This window comes from Emys orbicularis, chromosome 4 (genome assembly GCF_028017835.1).
Source record: "Emys orbicularis isolate rEmyOrb1 chromosome 4, rEmyOrb1.hap1, whole genome shotgun sequence".
NCBI lineage: Eukaryota > Metazoa > Chordata > Testudines > Emydidae > Emys > Emys orbicularis.
Window position 1 is genome coordinate 141,636,659 of NC_088686.1, and position 12,645 is coordinate 141,649,303.

A 12,645-nucleotide genomic window follows, 5' to 3' on the forward strand; every position below is an offset into this window, starting at 1 on the left:
ATTCTAGGGCCCAACCCTGAGACTGCAGAGCAGTCACTGAAATTCAGGGGAGTTCGGGCATCAGCGCCTCTTGGTACTGAACCCAGGGGCTGGTGAGGGAATTTCCAGCCCCCACTCAGAACCAGAGACCCCAACTCCGACCTAGTGGTTTCTAGGTGTATCTACAAAAAGAACAGGAGTACTTGTGGCAGTACTTAGAGACTAACACATTTATTTGAGCAAAAGCTTTTGTGGGCTACAGCCCACTTCTAGGTGCTTATACGCTGCTCCTCTTCCCCCATTACTGTCATGTCTGAGCACCTCACACCTATGCACAGGTCAGACCCCCAGCTGGTTGAAGTCACTGCAGCGCCATTGACTTTAACGGGGCTGTGCCAGTTCACACCAGCTGATGATGGCCCGATGTACCGATCCTCCCAACGTGCCTGGGATCGCCACTCTGCAGACAGGGAAACTGAGGCACAGAGTGGGGCCGAGACCTGCCCCAGGTCATACAGGAGATCCTGACTCCTGATCCTATGCTAGCCCAATGGAGGTTGTCCTCAGGAACAGGACCTGTCGGTGGAAGGAGTGGGTTCTCGAAGAGCTTGGCAGTAACATGGAGACAAGGCAGGGTAGAAGGCAGATCTGTCTGGAGAGAGCGCGGCTGCTCTCCCACTGTTCACTGGGACTCTGGGGATCAGACACATTCCTGCGTGATCAACGTTGCACTGCATGAGGAAGGGCAACACTGAGAGCTGCCTTGAAAGCTAGAGCCTCAGTTTCCCTGTCTGCACAGTGGAGATCCCAGGGAGGATCGGTACATCTGCCAGGGGAGAGACCCACGCCGACCCTTTACCTAGGAGAAGGGATGGGTCTAGGAGCATTAAATCCACCCCCTGCAAGGCTCCCAGCTGCAGGGGGGAGTGTTGGGAGGGAGATGGCCATGGATCCTATGGAGGAAGCAGCTGGGTGGCCATGATCCCTACTACCTCTTTGGTCTATAGAGGGAAGAAGGGGCTGGGTTCCCCCTCTATAGGAGATCCTTTAGATCCTGCGGGGGTGGGGAAGAGAGTAGAGGAGCTAGGTTGATCTTCTATAGGGGAAGCCCCACAGGCCCTACCAGAAAGGGTTGATCACTATAGGATACCCCATAGGCATCAATGGAGGGGGCAGATGTATTCTATAGGGAAGCTCTGCCAGCCCACCTGTCTAGTCAGATTACATGCTAGTGGATTTCACCTGGTCCTGAGACATCAGCTCTGGGGATCTTTCCTCACACTGGGGTTCAGAGGATCTCATTTTACCTCTCCCCAACCCCTCCCCTTCTTACCTCCCCCCTCCTGCTCCCACGCCAAGGTCTGGTGGGGCCACCACCTGCAGGACTGGACACACCTCCCTTTGGAGCCAGTGCTGCTCCAAAACATCCCAGCAAGGGGGATCAGGGTGGGGGGAGAGGAGACACAGACACACACACACAAACCTCCATGCAGTCACCTTAAAGGAAGGTGGCCCCCAGAGGTCCTGGAGCCTATCCTGCAGGGCTAGCAGAGCCCAGGGGTGTGCCAGACCAAAGCAGTTTCATAGCTACCGAGAGGGCAATGCTGGCTGAAGCAGTTGACTCCCATGGCTGAGGTCCCTCGTGCAGCCAGCAAAGGGGACCCAGGGAGGTGGCTCAGAGCCCAGCCCATGAAACCTGGGCTTTAACCCCTCTGAACATGCAACTTTCAGGGGGCAAAGATCCACACAAAGGGAGTCATCTAACAACCCCGCTCCATGCCGGCACTGCTGTGTCTCTCTCCCTGGGTCCTTCTCAGGGGATAGGCTCCTTCTAAAATTATCCCTTTCCCCTCCCCTTTGCGGGCTTAGTACACATGCCCTCTCAGCTGCTAGGGCTATTTTTAGATCAGATCCCCTTTCCCTGGAGCAACTGGAGCCCCCAGAACAAACAGCCCCTGGACACAGGGTTAAAGGAGAAGACCCACCAGCAAGAGATGAAACAGGGAGCGCTTGGTTCTACCAGGGGATCCGACACCCCTCAGAAGTTATTTCACCAGGACCTCAGATGCTCCCGCTGGCTTTACTATAAAGCTCTACATACTACCTCTCCTTAGTCCCTGCAAGGCTCCTCTGCTGAATCACACTGGGTACCAGTGCAAAACCCCAGCACTGCATTAGGGTCAGGCTTAGTCATGCTGGCAGGTGGGGCCAATTAGCTCCAACCAAGCTATAAATTGGGGCCGGGAGTGTCTCTGGGAGCTAGAGGGAGACAAGGACCTGGTAGGGGAGTCCCTAGGCTTTAGGAGGAAGCTGAAGCTCATGCTGTGCTGGAGTTACCAGTAGAGAACACCCCAGGGAGGGTGTAGATACCAAGGGCCAAATTTTTCCAAAAATCTTACCAGATGATCTGGCCACAAGGGTCCCTATGGGAGCTGCTGGGTGCTGAGCCCTAGGACAGCCTGAGCTCTTTGGCAAAGCTGCACCCAAGCTGGGGTCTGTGCACTCTGCTGAGGGTGGGGTTGGCACTTGCCCCTGTTGTTCCAGAACTGCATTAACCCCACAGCAAGGAAATGGGCTGACTGTTGTCAGCCAGCAATGATTCCAGAAGAGCCCCAGGGGCGATGACTGTATTGTAGAGATGATGCTTGTCTATGGGGGGAAATGTACCGGTGGAAGTATGGTGGTATAATTATACTGCTGTGACTATATCAGTGTAGCTCCTGGTGAGGACACTTATTCTGGACTATACAGTACAACTATAGCAGTAGAATTATACTGATATTGTTTTGCTGGTAACTTTCCCCCTATAGACAAGCCCATGGGACGAAATCTCTTCCCCTGGGCTTCTGGTTTGCCAGACCTGACCAGGGTGCAGTTTGGGACCAGGGCCCATTTCCTCAGAAGCCCCTGAGCTCCTGGGGGATCAAGTGGTTGGTATATGACTTGGGTTTGACCCACTCAATGGCTTTCTCCTGGGGTACTCATTACAAAGCTCCTGGTGTTCTATTACACTGGCAGCACGTCCCTCCAACAGAGGGATACCTGGAGTTTAAGCCCCTGGGCTGTTCATGTTTCCTGCTGTGAGGACACCTGAAATGCCATCGCTCCCTGGCAGGGGGCGTTACAAGGGAACTCTGTGAATCCAGTTCTCGTTCCCCTGCAAGATCTGGTGGGGCACCGAGCAAGAATGGAGGTAGGACAGAAGAGTGCAGCTGGTTCTCCCTAGCTTCCCCATCTCATTCCACGGGTCAGCTCTGCCTCTGCCATAGTTGCCTAGACATCTGCATTCAGTCCTTGGCAGATTGCGTCCAGCCCCCCTTCAACAGGACACCCGGCCTGTTGGGTGTCCCTCTTCTCCCCTCCCCACCCGAGGCCAAGGGATGCAGGTCAGAGCTAAGCAGGGAGCTGCCTTACTGCTGGTCCCAGATGATGAGGTGGAAGAGGTACTTGTACACATGAGCCTTTCTGGTCTGCAGGGGGCTGCAGAGTTCCTTGCCGCCATGGGTGAGGGAGCAGGAGAGGTAAAAGTCTTCGTAACTGCAACAGGAGAAAATAAAATGGAGAGGTAAAGACATGCCTGCAATGTATAGCAAAGAAACAAAGGGGCCTCATCTCCAGTTTCTCCAGTCACTGTGGGTGTGTCTATATGGACGACTGGTGCACTGTAAGCTGGGTGTGAATCTACAGCGCACTAGCCTGCCATGCACTAACAGGCCATGTGGACTCTGCTACCGCACACTAAAAGTTCCATAGTGCACACTGGCCTACTCCCATATCCGTCTCCCTCTCCTCCAATTCCTCATCTCTTCCTTCCTTCTCTCCTCCCTGCCCCTTTCCCTCCTCCCATCTCATAGCGGCACACAAAGCAGGAGCAGTGTGCAGGGGAAATGGCTTGGTTTATTCCAAATCTAGCAGGTGACAGGTAAACCGAAGCCTTTCAAATGTACCTGACATCTTCTAGGGGCCCCAACGGGATTGGACAAGCCCTGGACTGAGCTCAGACGAAGATGCAGAGATCTGGATAAGTCTCCCTTCCTCCCAGACTCAATTTCCCACTGCCTTGCACCTCGGGTCTGTAAAATGCTACCAGGTCAGACTTTCTCCACTCACTTACATTGCTGTAGGGTTTGGTGCTTGCTTGGCATAGGGGTAAGTGACACCACCAGCTATGAGGCAAAGGGAGAAACAGACCTTGGATCCTTAGCCCAGCTCTGGGGCCAAATTTTCAGCTGGTGCAAAGCTCCACGGAAATCAGTGGCCCCAGAATCTGGCCCGTGGGTCCATGAAACTGGGCTCAGAGAGCTTTCCTCACCAAATTTCTGGAGCTTACCCAGAAGGGTCAGCAATGCTGCCCAGGGCGGGGGTCCTCTGCTGTGGTGTGCGGCTGGAATCCAGAGGCCCAGGCACCTCCATGATAATGCAAGACACTGGGGGCTTGAGGGGACACTGAACAAATGTTTCTCAGGTTTGGGTGGCCAGCAAGGCTGGAATTTCAGGCCAAGGTTTGTGGCAATCTTACTGTAACCCAAACTGGTTCATCTGCCCTGAGATCAGATGCACGACCCTCTCCAGAGGGGGCAGCTGACTCTGAGCGCAAACTCCCTGTCTCCTCTTAGCCCATTCCCCTCCCCAGAACATTTCAGCTCAGGGTGGGGGATTTTATCCCCCTTTCTCCACTGCCTCTCCAGATCAGCCATGGGATCTTTCTCCCAGGCTGTTACCCCTTTGGGAAAGAGGGGGGAAGCTATCAAGAGAAGGCCTAACTCCTTCCAGACAGCCAGATCGACATATGCCACAGAATGCCATCACATGAGGGTCTCCCAGAAGGATGCAGCCATGTGACAGGTGCCGAGCGTGGCAGGGTAACAAAGGTCAGAGGATGCCTGGATTTCCCAGGCTACTTCCTTTGTTCGGAGTCAATCACCAACTGGAATACATTAAGGATGGGACAAAGGCGAGGGGTCCCTGGAGGGGCGGCTGCTACTACCGCTGCTGCCTCCTACCCCCGTCGCGGGCTCATGTTGCTGGAGCTGCAGAGCTCTGTAAGGCGGCCAGCCGTAGCCAGGAGCGTGGTTAACCAATGGGCATCCTCCCTGCGATGGGTGAAACATAGGCATCCAACCCAGGCAGCTAACAAAGGAGCATCCCCTCCACCCCACTCCAGCCCCCCGACATACGCACACAACCCTCCCCCCCCACCACACACGTCTCATTGTCCCCTTATCCACCCAGGATAAAAAGCCCAGACAGCCACTGGCCGCCAGGGCACAAGCCCTCGCTGAGAACGGGCCCATCTGTCACAGTCTCTAGGGCTGCAGCAGGCATGAGCCGGGGGGGAGCCTGCTGCGATGAGCTCTCCCAGAGCATTCCAGCGCAGCCTGCGCAAACGGGGCTGGGCTGGGCTACGGAGAGCGCTGCAGAGCTCAACTGCACCAGGCCCCCTCACTGGCGCCACTAGCTCTCCGCAGCCTCTTGCAAGCCCCTCTCTCTGACTCCCCTCCCTGCGGCAAGACGGAAGGCTCAGCTCCCCTCCCTCCCTGCCAGGGCTTCCTCTAACACCCACCAGCATAGCACCAACGGGCTGAATTTCCGGGGGCTCCGGCATCCCGAGCTTTGACCCTGCCTATGCCCATATTCCTGGTGTATTCTGTATTATCATTACGGGGCATGCAGGTAGGGCGAGGAAGATCTCTGTTTGCTTCTAGCTTATGGCAGGGATGAGACAACCATTCAGTGAACTAACTAACCCTTGCTGCAGCCTTTCCAAGTAGGAATGAACCCCTCAGCCAGCTCCAGTTCTGTCTCTGACCTGTCTATCCCCAGGAGCCCACTGGCTCTGATACACCCCCCATCAGGGCACTCTCTGCAGCCCTGGCAGAGCAGTGAGTGATGGACTATGAGCCTATATAGGCCTTTACCAGCTCTGAATTCGATGGTCCATTGCAGTGCCAAGGCCCAAGACACCCACATGTGCATTGTCCTCCTGTCTTCCCTGCAGAAATCCAGCTGGAGCTCTGGACACATCTCACCACGCAGGGGTGAGAGTAACATGGCATGGAGAGGGTGGGGGTGGAGGTAGACATACATTATATGTTCACTGCAGCCAGGTATCCACGACTCAGTAATGCCTAGCTGGGCGTGGGGTGTGGAACAGAGCAGATCAGTAGTGCTTCTGGTCCTAAGAGTGGGGAAGTTGTGCTAACCTTTGGCGTACCTAGTTGTCCCATACTCCACTGCAAAGGGAGATATCTCCCTGACCTCAGCTACTGACGCCCTGGAACATGAGGACCGAGTGTCCTCGTAAAGGATGCTAAGAGACTGTGATGCCCCCCCAATTCATGCCTTGTCCCCTCCCAGCCCTGCTGCAGGCTCTTCCCAATGCTGCCTGTAGGATGCCAGCCTAGAGGATGCGAGAGGGCGACGTGGACCGGGGCAATCAGCCCAGATGCTCTTTGTCAGACTAAGGCAGGGCAGAGAGCCTTAGAATGAGGGCGGGATTCCAGACACTTAACATGCCTTTGAACTGTGCAGCTGCAGCCATGGCCCAAGGCTTCTGGCCTCTGGGGAGAGACTACACTGGCTAGGGGGCCGCAGACCAGACGGAGTGAAGGGGTATCCTGAGATGTAATTCCAGACAAGGAGCCAGGCACATGGGTAGGGATCTCCCCCAATCAACCTTCACCGCCCAGCAGGGACACGCGGCTAAGCCCTCGTACCTTGCTGCCCAGGTGATAGGGATGCGGTGCGTGGCGTAGACAGTGAAGGAGAGGGGACAGGTGAGGAGACAGGCCTCCTGGCTCAGATGGTGCTTCCGGTTTCCATGCACCGCCGTCTGGAAGTCTGCGTTGAAGGTGTTGCAGTAAAGCTCCACCAGATCCAAGATGGCGGCTGTCAAGGTCTCCACGACCTTCTCTGTAAGGGAGCGCAGATGAGGCATGAAACAGGGATGTTCTGGAATGATGCCCCCCCATCTCCCCTCCCCTCCCCTCCCCTCACGCTGGACCTTGGTGGGGAGGTCTCCGGTACTGCCAGCCCATGATGGAAGCTCCGGTTGCCTCTATCCTGCTACAGATGGCCATGCCCTACCCACACCCTGCATAATGACCTGCCTAGGGGCTCAAGCACATTGTGGGATGTTTTTTGAGGCTGATTAAATTATTTCAAGCTGATGTGACTCTGCATGTGGATCTTTTTCAGAGGGAACAAGTCGGGGGCAAAACCCCCCTGAAAACCGAACATTTCAGGTTTTTTGTTGGCAATGAAGAAAAAATGATAAATCCTCTCCCCAAAAAGGTCATTCTCCCCCCCCCCCACCCCAAAAAAAGTTTTTTTTTAAGTTTGTCCCACTCTAAATAGGGGGGAGGGGACTGAAGATCAAAAGCACCAAGAATTCTGCAACAGAATGAGCGGAGAAGAGAAATTACCCCGATTTTCCCTCACGGCCAGAACATTTGGATCCTGTCAAGGAAAAAGAAACCAGAAGAGCAATGTTAAGGTTATTCCAGTGCCCTCAGACGCAGCTGTAAGCAATTGTCCAAGCCAGCTACTTTATGTAACAGCCTCCCAGAGCCTTTCCATTCCCCGCCACTCAAGCAGCAGCAAACAAGGAAATACAGCGAAGGCAGTTGCACAGTTTCAGCTGTTCAGGAATTTTACATGTGGTATGTTGGCGAGGGGGGGATAAAAAACAGATGAAAAGGGGCCAGATTCCCTTTATTTGCACCCACTACCCTACCTAAATGTGCCTAGACGCCCTCTCCATATGGGCTCTTCACTGTGAGATTAACCAGCTCTTGAAATGAGACCGGATCTCTGCCTAGGAGATACAGTCCAGTTCAGGGGCGAGCTTCGAGGCTCAGTTTTGTAGCAGGGAAGAATGTCGCCTGCAGTGGAGGGAACCACTAGGTGACATTCTCTGGCCTTGGGCTACACAAGAGGTCAGGGGGATCTTGATCACTAGCTTATGGTAGCCGATCAGAGCCTTGCTGGCTTTGAAATCTATGGGCCCGATCCAGTGTCCACTGAAGGATTCCCGCCACTGCCTTTGGATCAAGCCCTATGAAGCCAGCCCACGGACGGACTGCTCCCCACTGTACTGTCTGTTATGCTGGGCTTTGCCAGACTCAAGAGATGATACTCCCACCCTTCCCCAGGGAGATTATTCCACAGCCTAGAAAGATCTCCCCAGCCAGAAGTCCCACCGCAGCTCATACACACCCCGTTAATGCTCAGCCTCAGTTTCCCTTTAATTTCACCCCTTTCCTCCAAGCTCAGCCCCCCTGCTGAAGAGCTTCTGGGTCCTGGCCTCTTACCTTCTGGATTTTGGGCTGCATGTGAGAAGGGCAGGCTGGCAGCTGGTTCAGGGCTCCAGTGATTTCCTGGGACTCCACAGCAGCCAGGGCATTGCAAATGGCCATGACGGACTGGATCACCCGGTCAGCTTTCAGCTGGAAGTCTCCCTGGAAGGGAAAGCAGGGAGAGGCTCATGGTCTCAGACTCCACTGCGCAGTGCGGACACGCAGCCAGATGGCTTGACCTTACCACCACTGCTGGGGTATGCTGACATGATAGCCATCTTATGGACTTACAGCAGGGGCCATAAGGAGATCCACTGGAACTCTGGCCCAAGGACGCCTGCGTTTTAACCACCTCTGTCCCACCACAGCACATTCTATCTGACTCCACCGGTAGCATTCGCAGTCCAGCCAGTCCCAGCTCTACCCATGCTCAGGCATCCTGGGAGAGACCACTCTCTCTTGGGCCAGGTGAGCGCAAGCAGCCGTGCAGAGGTGGCAAGGGGGCTGAGCGCAGAAGGATTATGCTTGAGATAAAGCAGCAGCCCAGGAGGAAGGGAGTAGATGGAAAGCCGAGGAGTTCCTGGTCTGGACCTGCCCAGAAGAGGTGGAGAGGAGGGTCCCATGGCATATGCACTGTCCATGCGTCTGCATCCCAGCTACCAAAAATAGAGTTGGGGTGGGGGGGAATGAGACCCTTTGTGATCTCTGCACTGTGCTGGACACTTGAGCTTTGCCCTGTCCTCCATTTTTGTACCCCCTCCACCCTCGGGGAGTACATGTAGCCAGGAAGAAAGAGGAGACTCTGTGGCACCTAAAGAAAGTCACATGCAAACAGAATGCAACAGGGGATGGTGGGGATAATGCCTTGTAGGTGCCCATCTGCACCTGCATTCTTGTGTCCCTTCCAACAAGACAGCCCAAAAGAAAAGACAGAGCCACTGCTGAGCAAGTTCCCAGCCCAGTATCTGTCTCCTCATGGTTCATCATACATCCTTGATTCTCTGCAGACCTGGCTGGGAGCAGGCCTGCTGCTGAGCAGGCAGGATCCTGGCACCTTCGGCATGTGGGTTTGGCACTGGGAGAGCACAAAGGGGAAGCTTGTGGCTCTGCCCCACCCGGTCACGTGCGAGAGACCCAGGGGCCATACCTCATCAGCTAAGTAAGGCTATGGCTCATTCCCCAGGTCCCAGTGTCACAGGGATGTGGGATTCTCAGCACTCTTTAATCTGTTTGGCTTGAGACTTGATACTCAGGACTAATTTTGGACTGGGTAGGGAGCGGATACCTACACTTATTGAAATGGAGGTGGCATGGCTAACCCTGAGGTTCCCAAGCTGAGCATTATGGACACGCATGATGCTGCCAGTGCCACTCCTTCATATGTAACTCCAGCCAGGACACCTCAAACCATGGAGCTGGAGTTGCCACTAGGGGCTGCTGCTGTCCATACTATGACAAAGTTTGGGAATCCCTGGTCTAGTGCACCAAGCTGGGAGCCAGGAGACCTGGGTTCCACCCATGGCCATGCAGTGTGACTCTGAGCGGGTCACTTCACTGGTCTGTGCCTTGGTTTCCCCATCTGTAAAAATGGGGATAATGGCCTCTACCCTCCTTTGCCAAGCACTCTGAGATCCACACATGAAAGAGGCATATAGAGCAAGTGCCTGGTCTTCTTATCAGTTAAAGACTGTGTAAAAATTAATGACCAAGGATAAAGGGTCAGATTTTGTTTTGGATCATAGTAATTATACACATTCTATAGCTCCTTCCGTCATGGGATCTCAAAGCACTTTACAATCATTAATGACTTAACCCTCACTGCCATCCCAGCAGGTGGGTAAGTTCTATCTTCATCTTACAGATGGGGAAACAAGGCACAGGGAGGTGAAATGACTTGCCTGAGGGGAGTCAGTGGCAAAACCATAAAAGAACCCAGGAGTCCTGACGCTCAGTTCTCTGCTCTAACCCCTAGGTGGGGCACCCTCTTCTAGACTTATAGACTCTTGCATCTGCGAAGCTGGGCTGGAAAACTGGTGAGGACTGGCTCTGATGAGGGATCCCTGACTGGAATGAGGAAGTAGAGAGTCAACATAATGTGAAATAAGGCAGAGAAGGTTCAGGTTCAGGATCAGGTCAGCAATCCTTTTACAGGCGCGGCCATGTTTAGTGAAAACAAGACAGGCTTATTGGCCCTGAGGTTTAGCAGGAAAAACCTGCATGTGGGTGACGGGCAGACATGCACTGGGTCCCAGAGGACAGGACTGAAAATCAAGTCGGTAACTAACCCCCCCCCACCCCCAGAACAGAAAGCCCCATGGGACCTTCATTACAGGAATCAGCGTTCCCTAGTGGTGAGAGCAAAGGCCTGGAAGTCAGGAGATCTGAGCTCTGGCCCCACTCCCTTGGGCCAGTCCCTTCCTGTCTCCGTACAACAGGGAGAACACTGACCCACATATGAAGGGTGCTCTGAGATCTGTAGATGACAGTTGCTATGGAGTGGCAAAGTATTGTTAGAAGCACTAAGACTGGCATTGTGGAGTCCAATCACACTCGCAACTCTGGTCTTCACACACAAATGGCACTGGATCCACTAACGGTGTGGTTTTAAACTGATTTAGTTAAGCTGTGGCTACTGTGTGTGTGGATACTCTGAAACCAGATCTACTCTACAAACTTTTCCTGGCATCACTATGTTGGTCCGGGGTGTGAGAAGATGTGGTCTGTGACTGATACAGCTGTGCAATTTTGCGGGTATAAGCTCTATCCACACTGGGGCCTGGTCTACACTTAAAATGTAGGTTGACATAACTACATGGGTCGGGGATGTGAAATATCCACATCCGTGCCTGATATAGCTATGGTGACCTAACCCCTAACGTGGACACAGCTATGTGGACGGAAGAACGCTTGTGTCAACCTAGCTACCATCATTCAGGGAGGTGGAGTTCCTACAGTGACGGAAAAACTCCTGTAGGCTGTGTCACAGAGTGGGGTAATGGTGGCATAGCTATGGCACTGCAGTCCCTAGAGTGTAGACATGGCCTAGGAGCGCTTTGCCGGTATAGTATACTGATGTAGCTATACCAGCAAAGTCTTCCAAATGGACCTGAGCTTAGTTCAGCTTAAGAGTGGTTTGTTTTGGTTTAGCTTAACTACAATAAACCCCCTTAAGCGGAAATGTGTGTCCACACAGCCGTGTGCGCGGCTTCAATGAAATCAGATTAAAAACCCATTTAAATTAAGTAGTGCAACTTTCTCATGTAGACGAGGCCCGGTTTACAAGTGCAACTAAACTGCTATAAACCAGGTGCAATCTAATAAGCGTGTCCACACTGGGGTTTGCACTGGCTCTGCTAAAATTGTTTTTACAGCTGATTTAAGTTAAACTGGAGCAACTTCTGTGTGTAGACAAGCCCAGACATGCCCCTCACCCCCAACTGTTAAATTGCTGCGCTCTGTACTGGTGTGGGTCCAAGTACAGGGCCCATCCTGTCCCGGGCAAGCCACACTCACCTCGGCTGCTAGGAAGGTGTCAACCTCATTGTGGAAGGTGTCGAAGAGGAGACTCAGGGCTTGCCTGGATTGGAGGAGATAGGAGAGAACTCAGCTTAGAGAGAGGGAGCACGAGAGGTAGCCATGGAGGTACCTCTGCACCAATTCTCACCGCACAGCCCATCCCTCTCACGCGAACGGCATTCAAGTGCAGCCCCAGGAAAGCAGTGCAAGTGCCTTGCTGCCTGGATCCATTTATGTTCCTCCACCCTCCTGCTCAGCACACCCCCATCCAAACCCCTCGGCACCCCCAATGGGAGCTGTACACCTCACGTCACCACCTGTCCCCTCCTCTTTACCTGCTGATGGTCTGCTTGATTGGCCTCTCCTGCAGGTGAATGTAATGGTTGAGCGTGGAAGGGCTCTGGTCATCGTTCACCTGTAGGAGAAAGAGACCTGTTTAGGTGCATCTGATCTGCTAGCGTTAACCCCTCCCGGTCAGGGATGCTGGCTGTACCTAGTATGACTTTCTGGCTGACATCTGCAAAGTCACTGATGTCATTTGAGATACCAACTTCCCACTGAAAAGTAAGTATCTTTGAAGGTCTCAGCCGCTAGCTCCATGTCTGCTGAGAAGCGTGTAGGGGCTCCAGGGTTCGGCAGGATCACTGAGGAGGGTTCTAGCCGAGAGTGTTGTGATTAAGTTAACATAATGGACAACCTACGCTGACAATAATCGGGGAACGTTTCCTGACACTGAGATCTGCAGGGCTGTGGAGTAGTACCCCCAGAGCCCCGTTGATTGATACATTTAGAACTAGCATGGGCAGATGCAAGGAACAATCTCATATTGGGCAGGGGATAGACTAGATGTATC

General features: G+C 53.6%; 1 protein-coding gene across 2 annotated transcripts in view; it reads right to left on the bottom strand.

The window, feature by feature from the left end:
* Window positions 1-12,645, bottom strand: part of PIK3C2B (phosphatidylinositol-4-phosphate 3-kinase catalytic subunit type 2 beta) — a 52,149-nt gene that overhangs the window by 19,646 nt on the left and 19,858 nt on the right. For both annotated transcript variants that reach the window (XM_065402983.1, XM_065402982.1), the window contains exons 6-11: window positions 12,128-12,207; window positions 11,790-11,853; window positions 8,292-8,438; window positions 7,404-7,437; window positions 6,696-6,891; window positions 3,394-3,516 (exon numbers count right to left, since the gene is read on the bottom strand). In XM_065402983.1, coding sequence (XP_065259055.1) covers window positions 3,394-3,516; window positions 6,696-6,891; window positions 7,404-7,437; window positions 8,292-8,438; window positions 11,790-11,853; window positions 12,128-12,207 — 644 coding nt within the window. The remainder of the gene's footprint in view (window positions 1-3,393; window positions 3,517-6,695; window positions 6,892-7,403; window positions 7,438-8,291; window positions 8,439-11,789; window positions 11,854-12,127; window positions 12,208-12,645) is intronic.